This window comes from Danio rerio, chromosome 17 (assembly GCF_052040795.2).
Source record: "Danio rerio strain M-AB ecotype USA chromosome 17, GRCz13ab, whole genome shotgun sequence".
Lineage (NCBI taxonomy): Eukaryota > Metazoa > Chordata > Actinopteri > Cypriniformes > Danionidae > Danio > Danio rerio.
This window is the reverse complement of record NC_141037.1, coordinates 12,814,985-12,841,769: the sequence shown is the minus strand read 5'-3', so window position 1 is coordinate 12,841,769 and position 26,785 is coordinate 12,814,985. Positions and strand designations below refer to the sequence as shown.

The 26,785-nt window shown below is 35.0% G+C and overlaps 1 protein-coding gene across 3 annotated transcripts in view; it reads right to left on the bottom strand.

Annotated features, from left to right (window-relative positions):
- The window catches only part of kif26ba (kinesin family member 26Ba), a 211,619-nt gene that overhangs the window by 15,281 nt on the left and 169,553 nt on the right, over positions 1–26,785 (bottom strand). For all 3 annotated transcript variants that reach the window (XM_087289703.1, XM_087289704.1, XM_087289705.1), the window contains 5 exons: positions 22,159–22,371; positions 19,278–19,371; positions 10,463–10,725; positions 6,560–6,743; positions 1,919–2,078 (listed from right to left, as the gene is read on the bottom strand). In XM_087289703.1, coding sequence (XP_087145829.1) covers positions 1,919–2,078; positions 6,560–6,743; positions 10,463–10,725; positions 19,278–19,371; positions 22,159–22,371 — 914 coding nt within the window. The remainder of the gene's footprint in view (positions 1–1,918; positions 2,079–6,559; positions 6,744–10,462; positions 10,726–19,277; positions 19,372–22,158; positions 22,372–26,785) is intronic.

Genomic DNA, 26,785 nt, shown 5'->3' with positions numbered 1-26,785 from the left:
GCAGTCAGTTCTTATTTGCCGCTCAGAATGCAAACAAATAGGATTTTTTCAATATATGGGAAGGGTCATGAAGTATCCATGTACTACTCCTGGTTGATTCAAAATCTTGGTGATGGAACTTCACAGGCCCTTAAGAAAATATGGGGGAGAGATCTGAATCTGACAGTTGAGGATGAAGAATGGTATGGAATGTTAAAACAGCATCTAGGGATGCTAAAGCACGCCTTTTACAGTTTAAGATTATACACTGTTTCTACTGGACTCCTTTCAGACTGTTTAAGCTCGGGTTAAAAAATACACCTTATTGTTGGAGATGTGAGATCGAGAATGGTGATTTAGTTCATGCTCTATGGTCTTGTACAAAAATTCAGGATTTCTGGAAAAGAGTTCATGAACACATTTGCTCAGTTTTAGCATTCACTATATTCGCATTTCACTATGTCCTATACTGTTTATACTAGGTAGTTGGACAGACAACGAAATAAAAGATAAAAACATAAAATTTTGGTTCCAAACCAGTTTACTGATTGGCAGACAAATAATTCTTAGGAGCTGGAAATCAGAGGAGGCCCCTTCCTTCCAAGAATGGGCAGTAGAACTTGCTAGAGTTGCCGCATTTGAAATAATGACTTATAAGCAAATGGACAAATTAAACCTATACTTTAAAAAATGGTCCAAGTACTTAAACTGTTTGGAAATGGAACAGTAATAAATGTATGAGAAATATACTGATGTCGACAGTGTAAATTTGATATGTTTTTGACTGAACTTACACATTCATTTGTTTTATTTAATTTTTATTGTATTTTATTTACATTTTTTCTTCATTATATAATATAGAGGCCTTAATTGTATTTAATGATAGCCAAGCCGGGGCCTTAAAGTAGTAGTTAGGGATTAGTTTGGGGTGGGTCTGTAATAGGGGGAAAAAAAAAATGTGGATTCTTTTCAGAGTTGTATTCTGTATTCCATGCTGAAACCTGCCTGAAAATCAATAAAACTGTTAATCACCAGAATGCAAACACAGAAAGTTGCCACAACTGCTAACTACTGTTAGAGGAGCAAAGAAAAAAAAGGTAACGTAACGTTTTATTAAAAAAAAAAAAATGTTTCTGAATTTTTATTTTCAAAGAAAGTTTTTCTTGTTCTATTTATTATTTTTCTTTTTCTATTCATATTCATTTTTGACATTATTTTTTGCATTGAACTTTATACAGTTATACTGTAAAACTTCAATACTTTCTTTTTTTAGGTATTGGAATCGTTAAAAGTGTAACATTCCTAGTTTCTAGTTTAAATATCTTAAAAATGCTTTAAGCAACAAGCATTTTCTAGACAAGTAAAAAAATATTGTCTTGTTTTCAGATATAATGTGTCAAAATTTATTGAAAAATTTAAGTGAGTTATTCCTAGAATCTAGTAAATAATCAGACAGTGGGGTGAGCTAAATGATCTTGTTTTCACTTTCAAATAAGATTACATGGCTTACCCCATGGCCAGATTATTTTGCTTCTTTCAAAAATGTGTCTTGTTTCAAGAACCGTTTGGTTTGGACTACAAACAAGACAAAAGCTCTAAGTAAGAAAAGTATTTTTTGCCGTGCATAACTACAATGAACCACCTCATGTCCAAAATTTTTATTGTTACTATATCCTTTTAATTCACTTGCTTTCCTCTCTTATTCATGCAATGTGGAATAATTCATTAAATAACAGAAAGTGGGAGTGAGATGTAGAGCAAGACAAACATAAAATGAAAAAGCAAACAAAAGTGGGCATAACAGATACATTTTAATGTATGTTAATAGCAGGTGGACATGGTTGTGCATCTCAGCTGATCAATTATGATCTGAAAAAGCCTGTTTTTTGGTCTATGGTTGACTACATAATTAATAAAAGCAGAAAGGCAGAATTCTCACTTGTAGGGGATGTGCTTGCTGCCGTTGACTAAGGCTAATATGACGTTGCCCAGGGCGGACAGAGAGAGGCAGAGGCCTGTAGCGCTGTCACGGATCTTGCTCAAAACCTTCACGCAGCTGCCCAGGTCGATGAGGTGCAGACGGCTCCGGCCTCCTGACACTAACAAAGAGAAACACACAGTAAGAAACCTTTTTAGAATTGAATTCTACTAAATTAATCTGGGGTCGCCACAGCGGAATGAACCGCCAACTTATCAAGCGTATGTTTTACGCAGAGGATGCCCTTCCAGCCACAACACAGTACTGGGAAACATTCATAGACACTCATTCACACACATACACTATGGACAATTTTAGCTTACCCAATTCACCTGTAGCGCATGTCTTTGGACATGTCTTTTAAAGTAATTGATGACACTATTATTATATACTAATATTAGTAACACATTCACTTAAAGGACTATTAAATTGATCAGGTTTTCAAAACTGATAATAAGAAATGCTTCTTGAGAACCAAATCCACATAATAGATTAATTTCTGATTAGGTCTGTAGTGATTGCTACAAAAAAATTAGCTTTGCCTTCAAATGTATGCAAATAAAAATACATGTATTTTAAGTTTCAAAATGTTACTGTTTTTTTATTGCATTTCCATCAAACAAATACATAGGGGTCTATTTTAACGAATCTAAAGCGCATGGCACAAAAGCATTAAGACCATATCCAAATTCACTTTTGCTATTTTAAAGAGGGCAAAATGCATTTTGCGCCGCAGCGCATGGTCTAACAGGATTGTGCTTATTCTCTTAGTGAGTTATGAGTGTGCTTTGAGCGTAAAATACATTAAACCAATCAGAGTCTTATCTTCAATTCCCTTCAAGAGTCAGTTGTGTCACGCCATGGTGCATTTGCTATTTACATGGCGGACTTTGTAAGTGGAAAAACTCAATGGAAAACTAAATGATTCACTAGTGAGAAAACTGTTAAACAGACAATCTGCAGCAAGAATAAAGAATAAGCCTCCTTCATTCGGCCTCTTTACTTTCTCTTTACTTCTCTACTTTTGTGGATAAGGAAGCAGTGATGAACTCACTCCACTGAAGACATCTATTAGCCTACATATTTAATTTTGTTTGTTAAGCCCAAAGATTTGTTTCAAAACTATTTCTAAATTCAGTTATAATATCCAGCAAAGATATTTGTGTATCGCTGTACATCCTGTGTGTATTAAGCAATGTGTAAGCGTTTAAGGCGCACAACTACCAAGCTCTGCGCTGGACTCTAGACCTGCTTTTAGTTGCTCAGTGGTGCAGTTTATTTTAGTTCCTCAAAAACAGAGACGCCCCAACAATGTGCCTTAATACACCTCTTTTCTAGACCTGAACACTTATGAGTCTACGCAAATGGGTTTACTATTTAAACAACGTGGCGAAAATTAGGGTTGTGTTGGACTGAAAATAGCAACACATCGCACCAAACAGGTATTGTGCCTTACTGCGTTGGGTGTATGATAGGGCTCATGGTGTTTAAGTTAGAAAGATTTGTGTTCACAATGATATAAACTCATAGTAGGAAACACAAATACTATGGAAATGAATTGTTACAGGTTTCCAGCTTTCTTCAAAATATCTTCTTTTGTGTTCAACAGAACAAAAAATGTAAACCGATCTGGAAGAAGTGAAGAGTGAGTAAATGATGACAGAATCATAATGTTTTGGTGAACAGTCCCTATAAAGTGTTTAAATAGAACCTGAAGGAACAAAGTATAAAGGAAATCAAAACTCTTTTGATGAGATTTATTACAATATTATCACCAATTGTATTATGAACTGTTATTAGAACCTACTAGTGGAGATAAATAGAACTTATTAGTGAAAACTCTATGAATAATGACCCTCTATTTCAAATGGCAACATTATATCTCTATGTGTTTCTATTATATAAACTATATAAACATGTTGAGTGGATTTCAGGACTCTGCTTACACAAGCTTTATTATACACAGCTTGGAGGTAATTCAAGTTACTCCAATATCCTAAAAGCCCCAGCTAACACATCTGGTTCTACTTTCTGCTCACTCTAGGAAGAACATGGGACTCACTTGTGCCAAACAGATCATTTTTTGGGATAAGATAAATTAGCAGTGTTCTCCAGAAATAGCGAGCTTTAGCATGACAGCTTTCGGATCAGATCATAAGTCTCACATTAACAATGCCACTTTTTTCAGTCTTTTATCACACGCTTCACTAAGATTATCAACAACAGACTATTTATAATACAACATTTGGAAGTATAATGAGAAACACCCATGGAGTAGATACGTAGAGCTGGTGAGACCTACAGTTGAAGATAAAATTATTAGCCCTGCTGTGAAAGTTGTATTCCGTTTAACAGAGCAAGGCATTTTTCACAGTATTTCCTATAATGTTTGTCTTCTATACAAGGCCTTAAGCCATGTCCACATGTACATTTTTTTTTTTTTTTTTTTTGAAAATGGAGTTCTTCCTCCTTTAAAAACATATATACTGCTCAAAAAATCAAGAGAACACTTAAAAACACAATGTAACTCCAAATGTTCCCTTTATTTTTTGAGCAGAACACTACATGTACCTGACAAAAGTCTTGTCCCCCATTCAAGTTTAAAGAACAAATAATGACTTGACTTCTAGTTGATCATTTGGTATCAAAAGTGGCTTAAATGAAAGGCAAAGGCCTCTAGATTACGCTTATTTTACCAAAATAAAATATGATCATGCCTTGATTTTTTAATTTATTTAGGAGAGAAGGTCTGACTTTGCTTAGACAAAAGTCTTGTCACTTAACAGAAATAATGTACAGTATAGAAAATAAAGTCATGCTGCAGTGCAAAAAAAAATTTATATTGTGTCTGACTCCCATGCATCTATACATCTCTGCAATGACTCAAATAACTTATTAATAAAGGAACGGCAAAGAAAGCATTCTCACAGGACTCCCAGAGTTCATTGAGATCCTTTGGCTTCATCTTCAATGCCAGCTACTTTATCTTACCACACATATGCTCAATAATGTTCACATCTGGTGACTGGGCTGGCCAATCTTGGAGCACCTAGACTTTGCTTTCAGGAAATTTGATGTGGAGGCTGAAGTATGAGAAGGAGCTATCCTGCTGAAGAATTCACCTCCTCTATTGTTTGTAATGTAATGGGCAGCACAAATGTCTTGATACCTCAGGCTGTTGATGCTGTCTTCTTACTGAATGTAACCCCAAACCATGATTTTTTTTCTTCACCAGACTTGACTAATTGAGAATTGTGGGTCTATGCGGATTCCAATTAGTCCTCTGCAGCATTTGTAATGATGCAGTTCAAGAGATGATCCATATGAAAAAAAATCTACCTTCTGCCACTTTTCCAAATTATCAACTAGAAGTCAAGTTATCAATCATCTTGCAACTGGGCTCGACAACAAGACTTTTGTCAGGTAGTGTATATTTCATCCGCACATGCATGGCTTTAAAAAAAAATCTTTGTCCACATGAAAATGCCAAAAAAACAAAAAACACCCCATTGAAATGCTGTCAAGAGCATCCCAAAGCAACATGTGATGATATTGTCCTAACTATAAAGTCATGTTGGCTAATCAGAAGCCTCAAAAAGGGCAATTATCTGTTCTGGTTGATTTTCACCATCTTGCATCTTGCAAACAACACAGTGTAGAATTTAATATCACACAAAGAAAATAATGGCATGGACAAGCCAAAAATAATCATTTTTCCAGCAACACAACAACACACATACTGGCGGTTTTGAAAATCTTCTCCCTGACAGGAGTTTTCAAAAAGTTTTGGTTTTAGTGACATCATGTTTGCATGTTAGTGAAGAGCCAAACTAAATTTAAAAGTGCAGCTTTGAAAATACACACACTGTTAACGATTTCTGTAAATGACCCAGTATTTAATTGCAATATGATCTGTATTTTACTGTAGAACAGTCATGCAGCATGTTTCAAAGTTCCATTGGGAAAGTTCCTGCAGATTTTACAGTAAATATAAAATACATACTGAAAATACCCATACAGCAAGATAAATAGTGGTGTACATGTAAATACAGTACTTTTGCTTTTACAGTAAGTTACTGTAGATTCTACTGGAAATTCTTAACAGCGCATGTTCATATAGACAGGGTCTTACTTCTTTTAGTATTGAAGTAATTTAAAAAAATGAAAACTGTCATTATAAAAAATAAAAACAACATTAATAGTTTCCTTAATTTTTTTTTCTTTTTTGATTGGCTACAAAACAAACCACAGTTGTCCATGACTTGCCTAATTAACCTAGTTCAGCCTTTAAATTGCACTTTAAGCAGATTACTAGCATCTTGCAAAATAACTATTGTAAAATGATTTACTGTCAACATGGAAAAGACAAAATAAATGAGATTTTGAAACTATTAGGTTTAAAAGTGTGTTGGAAAATGATCTTCTTTCTGTGATGATAATTAATTACTTTATGCCATTACCTTTTCTTCTTGCATTTTGTCATTCCTCACAAAACCATCTTAACCAGTGATAACCCAATATTTGTATCCTAAACAACAAGTCTCAGTCTATAAACCTGCTGTTGTGTCTGTGTATACATGTTTATGCTGTACTACTACTTACTTCCACCCTTGCCGGTTTTTTCCATGCGATACTGGTAGATGTGTAGGGTGAAGAGCATGTGAGAGTTACGGTGCTCCTCCTCGTCACAGTCTGGCTTACTGCTGTAGCGTGAAGCGATGGCTGCATCCAAGAAGAAAGCGGCCTTCTCTGCTGTAGGAGCGCGCAACTCACTTTGATTCTGTAACTGTGGAAAAGCACATCGAACGAAAAATGTGAATTTTATTGCGCAGTTCAGACAAAGAACATTTAGTTGGAGCTAGACGCAGTCCTCCAAACATGGTAAACAGACAGTTAATAGTCAACAGATACTTCATCAAGACTAATATTTGGTAACTTTTTTCAATTTTAGTCAGTGGCTTTACTTGGGTTATTTTACTAAACATGAAAAAAGGATTTTAATTTCATATGAAGAAAAAATCCTTTTTTCATGTTTAGTAAAATAACCCAAGAAAATTAAAAAAAATTTTTCATATGAAATCAAATCCTTTTTATTGTCACATCAGCAGCGCCACGTGTGCTTTTATGAGCAAAAAGCTTACTTGCTGACTCCAGACAGTGCAAAATACAATGAAATACTCCAAAACAAAACAAAATACCATTAACTATGTTGACAATAAATACCTGAAAGACAATAAATATGTAAAAGAAAACATTTTACACACATGTAGACAAGTACAATCAAAAAGGTGTACACATGTACGCATAATTTGACTATTGGTGGATGTTTATTGTAGGCAATCTTTATTTTTAAGTATAGGTCCTGTTAAAGTGCAGTGGGTGGTACATATGGAAGATATGTACCACGATATGTGGTATGGAAGAAGTTTGTGGAAGGTTTCTGCACAAGACGTTTGACCAGAGGAGAAATAGTCGTGCCCAACTGAGCCTGGTTTCTCCCAAGTGTTTTTTTTTTTTTTTTTCACTTTTTCAAATGGTGAAGTTTGTTCCTCGCCACTGGCTTGCTTGGTTTGGGACTTGTGGAGCTGCACATTGATGGATTTGCTCTTCAGTGTTTGGACTATCAGCAGTGAAAATTAAACCACACTGAACTGAACTAAACTGAACTCCAACTCTGAAAACTGGATTTGGCACAGTTTCAATTTACTAGAACTTCTATGTGAAGCTGCTTTGTCACAATCTACATTGTAAAAGCGCTATAGAAATAAAGATGAATTGAACTGAACTGAATTTAACATACACATATGTACTGACATGCACACACACACACATAACTATAAACAGCATTGGAGAAAAGAAAGCATTGAAATGTTGTCAGCTCAGCTAAGTCTTAATATCCAAGAAGGAATGCTTGTGCTTGTGAGGTTGTTTGTTGGGTATCTGGATGCGAGCGCAGCTCTGGGTGTCCCGTCTGCAGCCTGCTCTGTGTGATAAGGCCGACTGTTACCGGAGCAGAAGAAGTGAGGGCATTACAGCCCATTGCTGTGAGGTATCAGTCCAAGATGAGATTAGTGCAGATGTCAGAGGATTACAGACACAGGGGTTTCTCTGAACCGCTAATCCCCTCGTCACGTATTAGCATTTTAGACAACAATGCCATCTTTATTGGGAGCTGATTGTTTTCTTGCTTCTTTTTTTAAAACTGCTATATATCCAGTATACAGCAAGAAGTGTACCAAATACTTACCAAAAGCCATTCTGTGAATCACAAACAAAAAAGAAAGGTGTAAATCTCTGGCCTAGTTATAAAGAGGATTTTAAAGCCGAAGTGTTTAATTATTTTTTACATTGTAAAAGTAATGCATGTAATTTTTTACATTGTCTTTCATTCAGAGACAACTTTCATAATTGAAGTTTCATTGTAGTCAATTTTTTATAGTAATTGTAATTCATATTTATCCTTACAGCGGGGAAATAAGTGTTGAAAACGTTACCATCTTTCTCAGAAAACATTTCTAAAGGTAGCATTGACTTGAAAATTTCCCCCAATGTTAGTAACAACCAAAGAAATCCATGTTCGCAAAGAAAACAAATCTAATTAGTTTACAAATTAAGCTAGGCATAATAAGATGAAATGACGCAGGGAAAAGTATTGAACACATGAAGAAAGGCAGGTGTAAAAAGGCAGTGAAAGCCCAGACAGCAGCTGAAATCTCTCAGTAGTTCTTCAGCAACCCTCTGCCCTTCGTCATTGTAATATTTGCTTCTTCAGTCCAACATCTACATTATCAGATCATGAAGATAAAACCAGGGGGACATTTCAGCAAGACAATGATCAATAACACAGCCAAGGAAACTCTTAAATAGTTTCAGAGAAAGGAAACCAAACTGTAGAATGGCCCAGCCAATCACTTAAATCCTTCAATCTTCAATCCAATAGAAAACACAAAATAAAGCTCAGACTTGATTGACAAGACCCACAGAACCATCAAGATTTTTACACTCTGATGAAGTCTGTTAAAAACACACACCTGAACAATGCATGTGACTTCATTCTCTATATGACAGGCGTCTTTAAGCTGCCAGCACCAAAAAAGCCTTTTATATAAAGTATTAAATACATTTCAGTAGTTTTCAATACTTATTTACCCTACTGTAAATCTCTGTATGTTCCGTTTTCATTTTGTTTCTCTAGATCCTTCATTTCAGCTAATGAAAATCGTGTTCTTACACTAGTATATAACACATCCTCCAGATCTCCTCTCTACATGCACCAAACACTTTCATATAAACATTCCACAATACTGGAAAATAAAGTGAAATTCTTAGTGTGCTTCTTAGACTTAAACTTGTCATAGCATATTTACAGTATATGCTGCTGATTATTTGAAGTGCTTCTTTTATCCCCACTAGATAAAAGCATCTGCTAAATGAATAGATGTACAGCTGAAGTCAGAATTATTAGCCCCCCTAAATGATTTGCCCCCCTGTTTATTTTTTTCCCCGTTTTCTGTTTAACAGAGAGCAGATTTTTTCTAAACATAATAGTTTTAATAACTTGTCTCAAATAACTGATTTATTTTATCTTTGCAATAAAGACAGTAAATAATATTTTACTAGATATTTTTCAAGACACTTCTATACAGCTTAAAGTGACATTTAAAGGCTTAACTAGGTTAATTAGGTTATCTAGGCAGGTTAGGGTATTTAGGCAAGTTATTGTTATTATTAAAGAGGCTAATAATTTTGTCCTTAAAATGTTGTTTAAAAAATTAAAAACTGCTTTTATTCTAGCCAAAATAAAACAAATAAGACTGTATCCAGATGAAAAAATATTATCAGACATACTGTGAAAATTTCCTCGCTATGTTAAACATAATTTAGAAAATATAAAAAAAGAGAAAAACATTTAAAGGTGGGCTAATAATTCTGACTTAACTGTATTGTTGAAGTCAAAATTATTAGCCCCTCTGTATATTTTTTCACAATTTCTGTTTAATGGAGAGATTTTTTCAGCACATTTCTAAACATAATAGTTTTAATAACTCATTCCTAATAACTGATGTCTTTAATCTTTGCCATGATGACAGTAAATAATATTTTAGATATTTTTAAAGATACTAGTATTCTACTTAAAGTGCAATTAAAAGAGTTAACTCAGTTATTTAGCTTAACTAGGCAAGATGCGGTAATTAGGCAAATCATTGTATAATGATGGTTTTGTTCTTTTGACAAGTGAAAAAGAAATCGCTTTAGGGAGCTAATAATATTGACCTTCATTTTTTTTTTTTTTATGTAAAACTGCTTTTGTTCTAGCCAAAATAAAACAAATAAGACTTTCTCCAGAAGAAAAAAAAATTATAGGAAATACTGTGAAAAAATTGCCTTGCTCTGTTAAATATTATTTGTAAAATATTTAAACAAAGGAATTCATAAAAGGGCTAATAATTTTGACTTCAACTGTAAGTGCATATTGTGTCATTTGTGACATAACCCTTTTTTTACCTGCATGCCGCAGATGGGGTCCTCGCAAAGGTAAACTCCTGGAGATTGGCCATCTTGCAAGCTGCCTGTGGCCACCTCAGACAACAGATCTTTCAGGTTTTCATCTTTACCCCAGACCTCCACAGCAGACACTCGGACAGAGAAACGAGCGCCTGTCTTTTCCTTGCACTCGTTGATCAGTTTGAAGAGCCAGGAGATGGCACACGGGATGATCCCTAAACTCTGCATTGAGTCGTCTTTGCCGATCATAGTGTAGGATTTGCCTGAAACGAGACCAAGATTGAAGTTGGTAAAGGATTGCATTACATACAGTTGCAATCAAAATTATTAAACCACCTTTGATTTTTTTTTCTTTTTTAAATATTTCCTAAATGATGTTTAACAGAGCAAAGAAATGTTCACAGTATGTCTGATAATATTTTTTCTTCTAGAAAAAGTCATATTCGTTTTATTTTAGGGTTTTAATTTTCTGTCAATATTATATTTCAAATCAAAATTATTAGCCCCTTTAAACAATTTTTTTTCGATTGTCTGCAAAGCAAACTATGGTTATACAATTACCCTATCCTGCCTAGTTAACCCAATTAACCTAGTTAAGCCTTTAAATGCCACGGTAAGCTGTATAGAAGTGTCTTGAAAAATATCTAGTAAAATATTATTTACTGTTATCGTGGCAAAGATAAAATAAATCAGTTATTAGAAATGAGATATTGAAACTATTATGTTTAGAAATGTGTTTTAAAAAAGCTTCTCTCCGTTAAACAGAAATTGAGGGAAAAAATAAACAGGGAGGCGAATAATTCAGGGGGTTTAATAATTCAACTATACAATTATGAATGATTGACATGACTTTTAAAATGCTACAGTAAAAAATTAATTCAAGTTTATTTGTAAAGCCTCTCTCACAATAATTATTGTTTCAAAGCAGCTTTACAAAAGGTGCACATTACTTTAATTCAATAAAAATCAGAAAACTAACAAAGTTATGGTAACTAAGAACCTTAACTAAATAACTAGTGAATCATAGCTTTTAACAGTTAAAGTTATTATACAATTCCAAATCAGAAAAGGTTGGGACTGTATGGAAAACACACACAAAAAAAATTTAAATAAATAAATAAAAAATTAGTGATTTCTAAATTTACTTTCAAGTTCAAGTTTAGTTTATTTATATAGCATCTCTTCAACTGCCACAAGGCTGCATGGGCATAATAAACAATAACAGCAATAGGCACATAATATAAGAGAGCATAAAAAAAAATGTCACATAAAAAAATTTATTAATTAAAAAAAAAAAAACTTTGAATTATATTTCATTGCAGACAATATGAACAATATATAATGTTTTGTCCGGTCAACTTCATTTCATTTGTAAATATACACCCTTTCCTGTCATTCAGACCTGCAACAGGTTACAAAAAATGTTGAGACAGGAGCCATTTAGGGCTGGTAATCAGGTAAATTGGTTAAATAATGATGTGATTTAAAACAGGTGACTGTAATTTTGAGTTGGTACAAAAGCAGCATCCAAGAAAGGTCTAGTCCTTTAGGAGCAAAGATGTGCCAAGGATCGCCAGCTTGCCAACAAATACCTGGGAAAATTACTGAATGTTTAAAAACAATGTTCCTCAAAGAATTAAAGGAAGACATTTGGATATTTCACCTTCAACGGTGCATAACAGAATTAAAAGATTTAAGGAGTCCGGAGGAATGTTAGTACGGACAAAGGACAAGGGCGCAAGCCTAAGCTGAACAACCGTGATCTCCGATCCCTCGGGCAGCACTTCATCAAGAATCATCATTCATCTATAAACGATATCACCATACAATCACAGTACTACTTTAGCAAACCTTTGTCAACTACCACAATACACAGTTACATCCATGAATTCCAGTTAAAATTTGCCGTGCCAAAAGGAAGCCCTATGTTAACAGTGTCCAGAACTGCCATCAACTTCTCTGGGCTTGGAGGTGTCTGGGATAGACCATCACACAGTGGAAACGTGTACTGTGGTCAGATGAATCAGTATTTCTGGTAATTTTTTTGAAAAAATGGACGCCAAAGACCAAAAAAGAAAAGAAACATCCAGACTGTTAACAGCAACAAGTCCAAAAGGTATGGTCTGTCATGGTATGAGGTTGTGTCAGTGCAGTTGGCAAAGGTAATTTGGGTCGTACATCAGCATAGTTAACCTGCAGATATGTAGATAATACCTATATGTCTTTGATTGTTGGCATTATCTCTTCACAAGTCTCAGATCTCTATAAATAGGTCATGTGCTAAAATCCACTTGGCCTCAGGAGCATTACACCAATACGTGTGGTCCGTTTCACACTTTCTAAAGTGATGTTTAGCTTGCAGACCAGCACTCTGGCATAAACCAAAGTGACAGATGCCACACACACTACACCAACACATTCCCATACAATTAAACACTCATTACAGCTGGAAAATGCACAAAAATACCGTAACCGTCTTTTTAAATATAGTCTGTTCTATGCCTAATCACAAAAGTGTTTTGTCTGCCTCAGTTGGCCAGTTTTTTAATCCAGAAGAGCCTTCGTTTTGACAGTCTTCTGACATTTGCCATATGTCTCGGTGTGGTTGAGTAAGCACATACGCCGTGTGGGCAGCACTGGGCATTAAACGCAGGTTCATCCGCAGGATCAGGGCCGGAAAAATGGCCTGTTGATTGGCAGCATCCCTGGCTTCATTTCTGGACACTACCCTGCACACGGTCACATGCATAAATACCCCTGCTGTTGACATGAAAGAGACCACTAAACAAAACCATATGTCGCAGCGCGCACACACACACACACACTCAGAGAATGTTGAACTTCAAAAGACAGATTCCTCGAGTCTGGGTGTAAGAGAGTAAGAGATGATATTTGATAAAAAATAAGACAAATATGCTCACAGGCATTCAGATAACACCATCCTCAGTGCTTGATTTGTAAATGAATAATTTCCGGGAAATAAAAGTTACTGTGATCAACTGGCACCAAATAATTTCAGTTTTCCAGGAACATGATGGCATTAAACGCTGATAGCGCAAAAAAAGAACATCACATTTCTTTAATTATTTTGTGCCATATAATGTTTTAAGTCAGTCATGGATGATAAAAACATGTAGCCTCAAGCTTAAACCGTATGAACAATCACTATTCCATTCACTATTATGTGCCAAGTGGAAAAAAAAAATTAAGAGCCCACAGTTAACTCTTCCATCATGTTTTCTGTCTGGCTTGAGATTGCTTTGTTTCTGTCTCCTGCTATCCCGATCCAGGGGCGCAGTTTCATCTTCTCAGGAGCTCTTTTGATCATGCTCATTGTCAGGTTTACTCGTGATTTAAAAAAATGAAATAAGCTTCACTGCGTCATTGCCATTTTGAAAATACAAATATTATTTAAGTTGGCCACTGTGCCATTATTTATTTTTGCTGCTCACTGCGCGCGAAGCAGTCACCAACAAATGAGAGTGATTGTAAACATAACAAAGCCGCTTAACTAAAAACTTCATTGAGGGTCCACACACACACACCCACACCCACACCCACACACACACACACACACACACACACACACACACACACACACACACACACACACAGGTATTCACCACGCACAAGTTAATGAATGAGACAAGATCCGGCTCAAATTAAGCACTGACCATCCTAATAATACAATGGGAAAAAATGCTTTTCTTAGAGTTTTTGTCTTTTTTATAGTCCAAATATATTTTTTTAATCTTTAACCAAGCATTTTCTAAACAAGTAAAAATGTCTTGTTTTCAGAAATAATAAGTCAATATTAAGTTTGCAATAAGATTAATTTCCTTACCCCGTTGACAGATTATTGACTTATTTTAAGGAAGAACTCACTTAATTTTGACATTATTTCTAAAAACAAAACAAGACATTGTTAATAAAATGTCTTTAAAATTCCATTTGGACTAGAATCAAAAACTCTTTTTGGAGTGTATGCCATGAAGAGATATTTTATCATCAAATACAACTGTACAAAAATGTTGAATATAATGATTAACACTTTCAGAAATATTTAAGAAGGTGTTGTACTATTCTATTAACAAAGGGGAGATATTAGTAAAAGCATACTTGCCTAATTATGCTAGCAATGTTAATTTGTGTTAAAGTGTTGAATGCTAAAAGAAAGGCTTATTATTTCTTTCTTTCCACTTCTCTCTTTCTAAAGCCAACGACAAAACAATGTACCAGCAAATACCATGGTAAGAAATAAAACAGTGCTAATGCATTTCAGCTCAATATAGTGTTCCAACCATGCTAAAAGTAACAGTTCCGAACGCGGATTGGTTTAATAGCCAACCATTAAGAAAGCTACAATAAAAATCACGTCATCATAACAGGGCATTCAAATCTAATAAAAAAAATTTTAAAAGGGAAGTTTGCTCAAAAAATGACAATTTACTCACTATTTACTTACATTTAAGTCTGACCCGGGCATTTTATGAAGCCTGCTGGACTTCTTTGATCAGCCCGCGTGAAGTATTTAGCAGGGCCTTGCAATCTTATATTGCGAGTCAACAAAAGGGGACTTTCACATATATCATCGGGTTCAGTGCGCAAATAGTAAGGGATGCACACGCAAATGTCACGCTCATGTTTTCTAAGCACCGCGAGTTTAAAAAATTTCAGAGTGCATTTCAGTAAGTGGTCATAAACCTTTTTGAGTTACTTTATTCCGTTGAACACTGAAAATCTGTAACTATTGACATCTACAGTACAATAGAAAAAACAAATACTGTTCAGGCCAATGATTACAGGTTTTCAGCTTCCTTCAGTACATCCTGGTTGTTGCTCAACAGAGAAAGAAACTCAAACAAGTTGGACATGGTCCGCAACATTACTCAGGTAGGCTGTGGCGTTAACACGATGCTCAATTGGTACTAATGGGCCCAAAGTGTGCCAAGAAAATATCCGCCACACCATTACACTGCCAGCCTGAAACGTTGATACAAGGCAGCATGGATCCATACTTTTATGTTGTTGAGGTCAAATTCTGACCCATCAGACCAGGCAACGTTTTTTCAATCTTCTATTGTCCAATTTTGATGAGCCTGTTCGAATTGTAGCCTCAGTTTCCTGCTCTTAGCTGACAGGAGTTGCACCCGCTGTGGTCTTCTGCTGCTGTAGCCCATCTGTTTCAAGCTTGGACGTGTTGTGCATTCAGAGATACTCTTCTGCATACCTCAGTTGAAACAAGTGGTTATTTGAGTTACAGTTGTATTTCTATCAGCTCAAACCTGGCCATTCTCCTCAAGTATCAACAAGGCAATTGTGTGACACAGAACTGCCACTCACTGGATATTTTCTCTTTTTCAGACAATTTTCTGTAAACCTTACAGAAGGGTGTGCGTGAAAATCCCAGGAGATCAGCAGTTTCTGAAATACTCAGACCAGCCCTTTTGGCACCAACAACCATGCCACATTCAAAATCACTTAAATCACCTTTCTTCCCCATTCTGATGCTCCGTTTGAACTGGGGCAGATCCTCTTGACCATGTCTACATGCCTAAATGCATTGAGCTGCTGATGTGATGGGCTGATTATAAATTTGCATTAACAAGCCGTTGGACAGCTGTACCTAATAAAGTGGCCGCTTGGTGTATGTTCTGACTGTAACGCATCAATCCTGCTCTGCTGAAAACAGTTTTTCGCATCAATTAAAATCGCTGGGCTTTTACTTCCAGTGGGGAAATAAGATGGATGCTCAGTAGCAGATGAACAGAGCAGTCAGTAATTCAATCAGACTGGATGGAGAGTGGCATGATGGGAAGGCAGAGCTTATGAGATTCAATTACTAAAGCATCGCTCTTAAAAATTTTTACACACACAAATCCATTATAGGCTTCGACTTGTCCTTCAATTTTATGGATTCTGACTTATCGCAATAAAGCATAAATAAGCCTCCAGGCTGATCAAGCAGTTTCACGACCGGAGATAAAGCTTCAGCGCTGTGAAAGTATTTTATTATTCGCCATACGGCCTGTGCATCCTAGTGTACAGGATCTAGAGGTCAGAGGGAATTATGCATGATCAAAAACAAACACAAATCTGTCCGTTCAAGCCTGATACATCTGAAAAAGATTTAATCTTAGGTATTCGTGTGCTAAAGCGGGGTCAGGCTCATTTCAGAAATGGTGATTCTTCTGTTTCTGGTTTTATATAGCAATGTTTAAAAGCCAAATGTCCAAGGCGATTACTTTCAAAGCACTAACGTGCCAGTGTTTGGGTTATTACGGCTAGTTAATTAGATTTGGGCGGCTGACCAATGAAGATACCGTAGAATGCTTTTCCAATGATGTATGAGCCGGTTTTTGGTTTTCAAGTAAAGGTTAATGGAAACGAGGCATCTGAGGAATTGCACGCTGTCTTCAAATCACTGACCAGCAACCACAGTGGCATTTTCCCATTGTTTTCCCAAGCATACAATGTACAATGATGGTTAAATAGGGTGAGATCATCTTGTTGTCTGATGTGCATGCTATAAGACTAGTCATGAGGCTAATTTATAAGATGTGAATAGATTTAGTCTGAGGATGAGTTATTTACTGACATGAAAAACACATGAGAGGTGAAGATGGAAACATTACAGTATTAAGGCTCTGACGTTCATTACAAAGGCATGAGAAATGTCTGGCTGAGAAGGCACTTATAAGATATGAGAAAGGGTCAATGGAGGCTCTTTGTGATATTAGAGGGGCTCTGAAATCACAGCGGTGTTCCTGTTGACGCATGGATCATTGCTTTGGAAACTGGTGCATTTTTTTCTTCGCTTGGATTGTTTAGACTACGGATGAGTCGATACCCTTTTCCCGATTCAAATTCCAGGGCTCAGGGTATTGTCTGACATTGAGTCCTGATCAAATAACAGAATGTGTACACTCAAAAAAAATGCTGTCTTGCATAAAAGTTTTCTCAAGAGTTTAAATAAATGAAGAAAAAAGGTACCCCTTTTTTATGGTTTAAGTCCTATCTTGCAGAATGTACTGAGTTTGTCCAAAATAAGGATTTTATGTCAAGATCGCAGATTGTCACTACTGGTGTCCCACAAGGCTCCGTACTGGGTCCACTCCTGTTTATTATACATTTACTCCCTTGATAATACAACATACAATTTCACTGCTAAGTTGATAATACTCAACTCTACTTGTCCACTATACCTTTTAGTTCTTTTCCTCCTTCCGCTTTGACTAGGTCTTTGAACTATTTAAAATTAGGCAGGCTTTCGTTTGACTATCTTTTACCTTGTTATGTTATACTACCGATGAGTTTGTACCTGCAACTCCTCTCATGTATTATAAATTTTCAAAAGTTTTATTTATTTGTTCTGGTATGTTTGTTGACGCTTGTTGTAGGGTGACCTTGAGTAATTCATTAATAAACAAAATGAATTATTATTATTATTATTATTATTATTATTTTTATAGACAAGTGAAACTAGTGTTTATTGTTAAAAATATTTTTTTCAGAAATAATAAGTTAAGATTTATGTGAGTTTTTCCTTAAAACAAGGTAAGTTATCTGGCAGTGGAGTAAGCAAAATAGTATTTTTTTTTTCAATCTTAAAAAATGGTGTGTCTGTGTGTGTTTATTTCCATTAGTGGTGCACATTATATTGAAAAATTATTGTTACTGCAATAATAGTATAAGCAATATCCATATCACAGAGATGTGCAATAAGTTAAATACATATTTTGGGTGGCAAGCATAGGTTGTTTATCAAAATCTGACCAATTAGATGCGCCAATTTACAATCTCTTTGTTCCAATCTTTGTGTGAACCTAGATCTGTAAATAAATATTAATGCTTGGACACATGACAACAGCCAATAACAATCAGAATTTCTGCTGAGGTTTTCGGTCATTTACGGTGTTTTAATGTCTACTTTGTGATACTGGAAATTTGATATTGTGATATGTGATTTTTCTGTGATAAATTTTGCTATACAAATACAGATTCACAAGATTTATTTGAATAGCACTATTTTACGGTTTTCTAGTGGGTCTACCATTATTCAGGTACAGAAATTGAACAATCACAATGCAAAAAATGCTTTTCTTACTTTGATTTGTCTCATTTCTAGTCCAAATATCTAAAAAAAAAATCGATCAAGTAAAAATATTGCTTTGTTTTCAACTTGAGAAGCAAAAAGTCAAAATTAAGAGTTTCTCTCTAAAACAAGCTAAATTATCTGCAAGTGGGGTAAGTAAAATAATCTTGTTTTTGCTTTCAAATGTAAATATTTGGACTAGAAACAAGACAAAAATTTTAAGTAAGAAAAATGGAGTCAACTATAATTCAGACTTAACATGCAATGTGACTGCTGACTATCAAAGCTGAAACAATATATTGTGCAACCCTAGTCTAAATTTTTATTTTTATTATTTAATTAGCTCAGAACAATATCTATTACCTGTTTATTTTAGTATGATCATTACAGAAATAAATTATTTGGGTGACACTTGAAAATAATGGTCCGTTATTTAATGTATTTACTAACATGAACTAACTATTAGTAATACAATGAATTTATGTATTTATTCATGTTAGTTAATAAATGCTTTGCAAGACTATTCACAGTTAATGTAAGTAAATTCATTAACTAATGGACCATTATCCTAAAGTGCTTCTATGATCATTGCTGATAAAATAGAATTTTTTTTAATTAGTTATATTGTTAGAAATATCGTTTTCACAACACCCAACAACAATATCTCATATTTTTCCAGAATCGTGCAGCCCTAACGTCCAGAGCCTCTCTCTCTCTTACCTAGTTTGGAGTGTCCAAAGCAAAACACACAGCCGTCTGCTCCATTGACCACAGACTGGATGACCTCAGCCACAGTTCCTGCACAAACCTCTGCCTGCCAGCAAACAGAGAACAGACAGTCAAATTCAATCACTGCAAAAAAATAAGTGAAACTGGATGACTTAACGCTGCAGCTTTATCTCTTAATAAGTACATAAGTCATCAGTGCTCTAAGACAACCCAGCAACTACAGTATATGCTGTGTTGACCAGTAGCACCTTGTTTTTACAACAGAAAGAATGCAAATTTGTCATCTAAGGCTGTTTTTAATCACACAACCTGGGGAAATGTTCAAAACCAAGAAACCCTTAACCGAGGAGTTTGTCTAATCAAAATGACAACAACCACATTAAAATGAGATTAAATGTATGCATTGCTTTTGAGAAATGGCACTTATATTTTCATTTATTATCGCCTCCAAACAGTAAATGGTATTTATTTTTCTAATAGCTTTGAGACTAAGCAGTTTTACTGTGTGATTTGATCCGACTGAACAATCATTAGATCCAAATGTAAGTAACATGGTTTATTTAAAAAGTGTTACATTTTCAACTTATATAATCTACAATATATGGCAATTTACAGGCAAAAGTTCAATTTTGGCTTGTTTTTATACATGCATAAAATATATTCAAAGAAATGTAAGTTTTTAAGATTTGTATCTTTAATAAAGAGGCTTTTATTGAATAAAAAAGTTTGGATAAATAAATATCTACATACTATATGAACAAATGTTAAATTTGAATCCTAGATAAAGAAAGTTTATCCTTTTTAACTCATATCTCTTCTTAATATTTGATTTACGTCCCTCTTCAATGATTTTTTTCTGTTTATTGATGAGAGGGTGGGATCAATGTGTCACTCACACTAGATCCATCAATAGCAAACTTTGATGGATCCACCAATCAATGACCAAATCCAATTTCTGGATAAAATCTCACCTTATTTTCTATTCTTGTTTGAGAAAATAAACTGTACATCACAATTGAGAAGAAAAAAACTATAGTAACTCTTTCATTTAGGCTGACGTATTTATACAAGTTCCATGCACTGACTATAGTAATTCCAATACATTGTGCATAATTAAGTAACTAACCCTAAACCTAACCCACATTCTAGTCCCAACCATATAGTAAATACAAGTAATTAATTAATATTACTCAGTACTTAAATGAACACAGTGTAACTATGTCACCTTAAAATAAAGTGTAACCAAAAACCATTTGAACCAGAGGTCAGGAACCTTTTTTCAGCAAAGAGCCATTTCTGATTTTTTTTAGGCAAATGCATTTATTTAAAGAGCCACAAGATTTAAATCTATATGAAGTGTTTGTAGCATAATTTAATGGGTACGATAAAATGTCAAAACACCGGAACATGACGTTAAGCAGTTATACCTAAAAAAGCATCAAATTTCTCAACAGTCTTTATTTTGGGCAATATAATATTATTGGTCAACTATGTCCCGATCAGGTTTTTTTGCCCTCAATTTGAATCATTTGATTTTGAGTATCTGCCGATACCAAAACCTGATCGGATACTTCCATAATACATAAAAAAATAATAAAGAAGAGCAAAGAAACTGATCCAGGATGTTCCTTGTTTTTGATGTTATTTACCTTATTTTAACATTCACCAACTCTGTTAAAAAAAAGAGCAATTCTGTGAGGTAGCTTGAACAATTAACTAATAAAAAACATCCATTCTTCACTTTTAGACTTTAGTGCAACACTAAACGCAAAAAAAATCTAACATAATGAAAAATAACATCTCAACTTAAAATACCCAGCAGGCAATCTCAGGTTTACATATCTCAGTTTGCTATGGCAATGTTGTCATCATCAATTTTATAATACATCCAGACTGCAGACATACTCGCGACTTCCACTTCAAGCTGCTTCCGTGTTCTACTTTGCCAGCATTTAACCAATTGCGTCTCTGCATCAAAGAGATCTCATGACGCACACATTATATATATATATATATATATATATATATATATATATATATATATATATATATATATATATATATATATATATAAGCACCAATGTTTATTTTTTCCCCCAATTTCTGTTTAAAGCTTAAGGAGGCTAATAATTTTGACCTTAAAATGGTGTTTAAAAATTGTAAAACTGCTTTTATTCTAGCCGAAATAAAACAAAAAAAACTTTCTCCAAAAGAAAAAATATTATCAGACATACTGTGAAAATTTCCTTTCATTAAGAACGATCTGGAAAAGAGTTTCAGGAGAGTTATTACAACCTAACAGACACCTCTTCCTCATCATCATCATTTCTGTTTGTTGTCATAGCTCTGCCAAAACTGACAGTTAGAGGGGCTTGGTTTAGTATGTTAGCCACGCCCAATACCTCTGACAGACGTAATCTGAAAATTTAACTGACAACAAACAGATTTTCAGATTTCAATATTAGGACAAACATTTCTAGTTCTAAATTACATGCACAGATGAATTGTTCACCACAAAACTGGTAATGTGAGCTAACAAAATCAATATGGTTAGTTTTGATCTCATGTGTGCTTCATTTATTATTTCTTTTTGCTGTGCTCAAGAAATCTTGTAAAGCAACAATGGCTTGTCGATGTTTTATTCACTTTGTGCTTAAGGAACTGTGTTGGAAATCTTGTAGGTTTAAATCTCAGAAGGGGTGACATGCGTATATGCAATTTTGCCCTTAGCCTTATTCAGTCACCTCAGGCTATCCAGTGGGACTTTCCCATGTATTAAAAATGCATAGTTGCCTTGAACGAAGAAACAATTATTTTAGCAATTCCACTTGGCATGAATTAAACGCTGTAAAATGCACAAAAACTACTATACCTGTGAGGCATCATGGGAGAAGGCAGCATCAAACGCGAACATCTTTGGAGGAGCTTGATTGGAGCTGGCACGTTTCTGGGTTTGATTCTGCTGAGAATTAGCCGCTGGGTCCATGATGGTCACTTGTTTCTTACGAGAATCGACCTTCAGGAAGGAGCTGGACTCTGCCGTGCTGGCGGGCGATGAAGGACATACACGCACCATCACTTTAACCTACGAAAAAAAAAACCACATCATTATTTCTAAGTGTCATGTTGCACACGGCAGAATCAGAGTAACACCACAAGCAATGTTTTTGAGAACAAAACATTCTGCTTTGGGAGAAAGTAAGCTATTTATGTAGGTTTACAGCTTTGTTATGGGTTGATAGATGGAGGGAAGTTCGCATCTCCTTCCTGAACACTTCTCCAACAAGAGCACATGCATTTTTAAGTGGTTTTGAACAACTTCTTGTGTGATTACAAACTCAAACTTTAACAGGTTTACCACTGTTTTTCGGCAGAGTTGTGTGGAGTGTGATACCTAGAGAGTTATTCATAACTCTTTAATATTTCAAAAGAGCGGAGACGGCAAGCAAGCATGAAATCATAATAATGCAGCAAAATACAGTTTAAAAAGCCATATAAAAGAAAAGACATGGAGTTTTGTTTAGGAAACTTATATAAAGCATTTCTGTAGTTATATAAATTTGGTTCTGAAATCAGTGAAAGCATATACTGTGTACCAAAAAAAGTGCTGCATATAGTCCAGTAAAATGATGTCTTACAAGTGAATAGCTCAGGATTTAAAACTATTATTTTGTTGTTTAAAGCACCCATATTATACCATTTTAAAGGCTAATCAGTTTATTTGAAAGGCCTCCAAAAATAGGTAAACATGCATCCAAGTTAAAGGCTAACTTAAAGTAGGCTGAACCATATGAAAGACATTTTGTAATACAACAAAGCATTCAATGGAAGAAGGTGGTGTTGTGTCATCCATTTTTGTTTTTACAGTTTTTAAAACCTACACATAGTTCTCTCCAAACAGTAAAGGTTGATTTTGCATGTAGGTGCCCTTTAAATCCCAGCAAACATTTTGGATTTACAAACAGGTACACAGTAATACAATATTTCAGAAAGGAGAATAAAATATCCTGTGTACCTATGCCTATTTATCACATACATACGGACATGGGTCCTGTTTACAAGCGTGTGCTCAGTAAAACCATCATTGACTGAATGTAATTAGGGATTAGCGGACTAGAACACACAAATTATTGTTGGAGCCCTGCAGAAAGACAGGGGATAAATCTTGGGTTTCCTTATAGCGAACATAGACCGAAAGCCTGTGAAAAAGATAACAAATGTGGTCTTTCTCAATCCGTTTGCAGTCTACATACAATGGTTATACAGTTAATGTTAGCCCTCCTGTAAAATGTTAATTCTTTTTTTAAATATTAACTGTTTTTCTTTTAATATATTGCCGTTGAACAGAGAGAGATTTTTTTTCAACACAGGATTAAACGTAATGGCTAATTTAAATTTACTAGTTTCTTTGGTCTTTGCCATTACGACAGTACATGATATTTTACTAGTTAATTTGCAAGATACTAGTGCTGAAAGTACATCAAGAGACATAGTTAGGTTATTTAACAAGGCAAGTCATTGGACAACAGTGGTTTGTTCTGGATTTAATTGTGCAGACAATTATTCAAATAATTTTGACCTTAAAAAACTTTTCAAAAATAAGTAAGCTTTTATTCCAGAAAATAACTAAAAGGAACAAGACAATTTTACAGGAGGGCTAATATTTTGGCCTTCATTTATATGTAGTAGACAGATATTCAGGACACCAATTATGCATTTGTTTGCTCAAAAACGCTGCAATACTGTAAAATATTATTTTGGTTTTTAAATACTATGCAAAAACCAGTAAATCAAATAATTACAGAAAAGTTCTAAAAGAAAAAGTGATACAAATATGTGATGTTTTACAAACTTATTTTAAGAGAAGCACATAATATGATTGATAATAATCCAATCAGATTGATCCAAGCCTACAATAAATAGACTGTTTTCACCTTACTGCCTTATCTTCATTTTGGAAGAATCCCCACTTCTCCTCCTTTTCCTCCTTTACCAGGGGGAGCTCTCGAGACCGACCTGATCTCAGACTCCCTTACATGCTTATTGACCAGGCGGGAGCCTTAATGCAAATTTCTAATCAGCCAATCACATGGCTAAAACTCAATGCATTTAGACATGTAGACATGGTCAAGACGACCTGCTGCAGTTCCAACCAAGCATAAGAACTGGGAAGAAAGGTCATTTAAGTGACTGAATGTGGCATGGTTGTTGGTGCCAGACGGGCTAATTTGAGTATTCAGAAACCGCTGATCTACAGAGTTCACGCACAACCATCTCTAGGGTTTACCCACTCAATACAACCAAGGTATACAAAAGAGCATATCTGAACGCACAACACGTCAAACCTTGAGGCAGATGGGCTACAGCAGCAGAAGACCACACCAGATGCAACTCCTGTCAGCTAAGAACAGGAAACTGAGGCTACAATTTGCTCAGGCTTACCAAAATTGGACAATAAAAGATTGTAAAAACGTCGCCTGGTCTGATGAGTCCCGATTTCTGCTGTGACATTTGGATGGTGGGGTCAGAATTTGGCCTCAATAACATGAAACTATGAATCCATCCAGCCTTCCATCCAGACCAGTATCAATTGTTCAGGCTGCTGGTGGTGGTATAATGATGTGGGGGATATTTTCTCGGCACACTTTAGGCCCATTAGTACTAATTGAGCATCGTGTCAACGCCACAGCCTACCTGTGTTTTGTTGCTGACCTTGTCCATCCCATTATGTTCACAGTGTACCCATCTTCTGATGGCTACTTCCAGCAGGATAACGCGCCATGTCATAAATCGTGAATCATCTTAGACTGGTTTCTTGAACATGACAATGAGTTCAGTGTACTCCAATGGCCTCCACAGTTACAAGTTCTCAATCCAATAGAGCACCTTTGGAATGTGGTGGAACAGGAGAATCGCATCATGGATGTGCAGCCTACAAATCTGCAGCCACTGCGAGATGCTATCATGCCAATATGGACCAAAATCTCTCAGAGTATTTCCAGTACCTTGTTGAATCTATGCCACGATGATATGAGGCAGTTCTGAAGGCAAAGGGGGGGTTCAACCCAGTACGAGTAAGGTGTACCTAATAAAGTGGCCAGTAAAACAACAGTAAAATACAGCTTTTTTTACAATTAAATACTGTGTAATTTACAAAAATTGTTAACGGTGAATCTTTTTAAAAAGTTGTACTAACATGGCACTAAACTTTCCGAAAACCTGGACTACACATATCCACTCAACAAACAGCTCAAGATGCAATGATGACCTATTAAATGCGTCGTTCCTTTTTTATAAATGCCTCCAAGAAGCCATTGCTCCCTGGTTCTCTATAAACTGTGACTAATATGCTTTCTTTCTGAGCCGTTGCTTGTTATAGAGATGCAGAAATGTGGTCACGGAGCTGCCCAAGGGGTTAGTTATAACATCTGTCAAGCTGTGAAATGTAATTATTGAAATCAAAGCATTTCAGATTATATTTCAAGTTAAGCGTGTATTCAAACAACGGCTTTTTTTTTCTGACCCAAGAACAGCAGAGCAGTTCATCCGCTCGTCTCAATGCAAAGCCGATATCAAAGCAGCAGACATAATTACCATAGAAATCCAATCTCGACGCCGTATGGATTAGCAACTGTAATACCATCATCACTACACTGATAGACATTTTGATAATGCAGCACAATTGCTTCTCTAGAGCATCAGAAGTCATTCAGGCGTCTCTTTGTTCTTACGCATTATTGGTTGATTATTGGTTCCTCTTTAAATGATTGTTTCAATACTCAAAGATAATAACTGCATCTCTTGTGACTTATTTTTTTAATTTAAGGATCAATAGATTTGAGAGCCTTCCATGAAACCATATGTGGAAGTGATTTCCCTGTCACTGCCTCTGGAAAGAAGAGATAATTCCATAATAGTGGATTTCACTGAGATCAATATACAATAAATGACTATTTCCAATTTTGAAAACAGATCGATCGCCATTAGGCTACAGCTATTGTGCTTTCATTTCCTGAATCAAATTTAAAAAGTAAAATTATATTTATATTTTATTTTGCATGGTATATAATTTTGCATAACTCAATGATAGTATGATGAAATTTATGGCTGATTTTGCTTAAAAATATATGATAAAAATAAATCAGTAAATGATAACCATTAGCTAATTTTTGTTGTTAACTCATTCATTCAGGAAACACATAATAAATTGCATTTTAAAAGAAACAATAATGCAAAAGGAGGAAAACTTGATGGTTTTTTTTAAATAAACACTATTAAAGTTTAATTGAAATTTAATTTAAACAATTATCAAATCATATAACAAATTATATGTTTCATATCAATCGATATTGATAATGACTGAATATTTCTAACAATACATTTAGGGATATTGAGAATTGTTTATTTAACCACTTTATTTTAATTTACCAACATTACTAAGGTAAATAGTTTTAATATTCTAATAATATTAGATTAATTTTTTATCTGTACGGCTAACA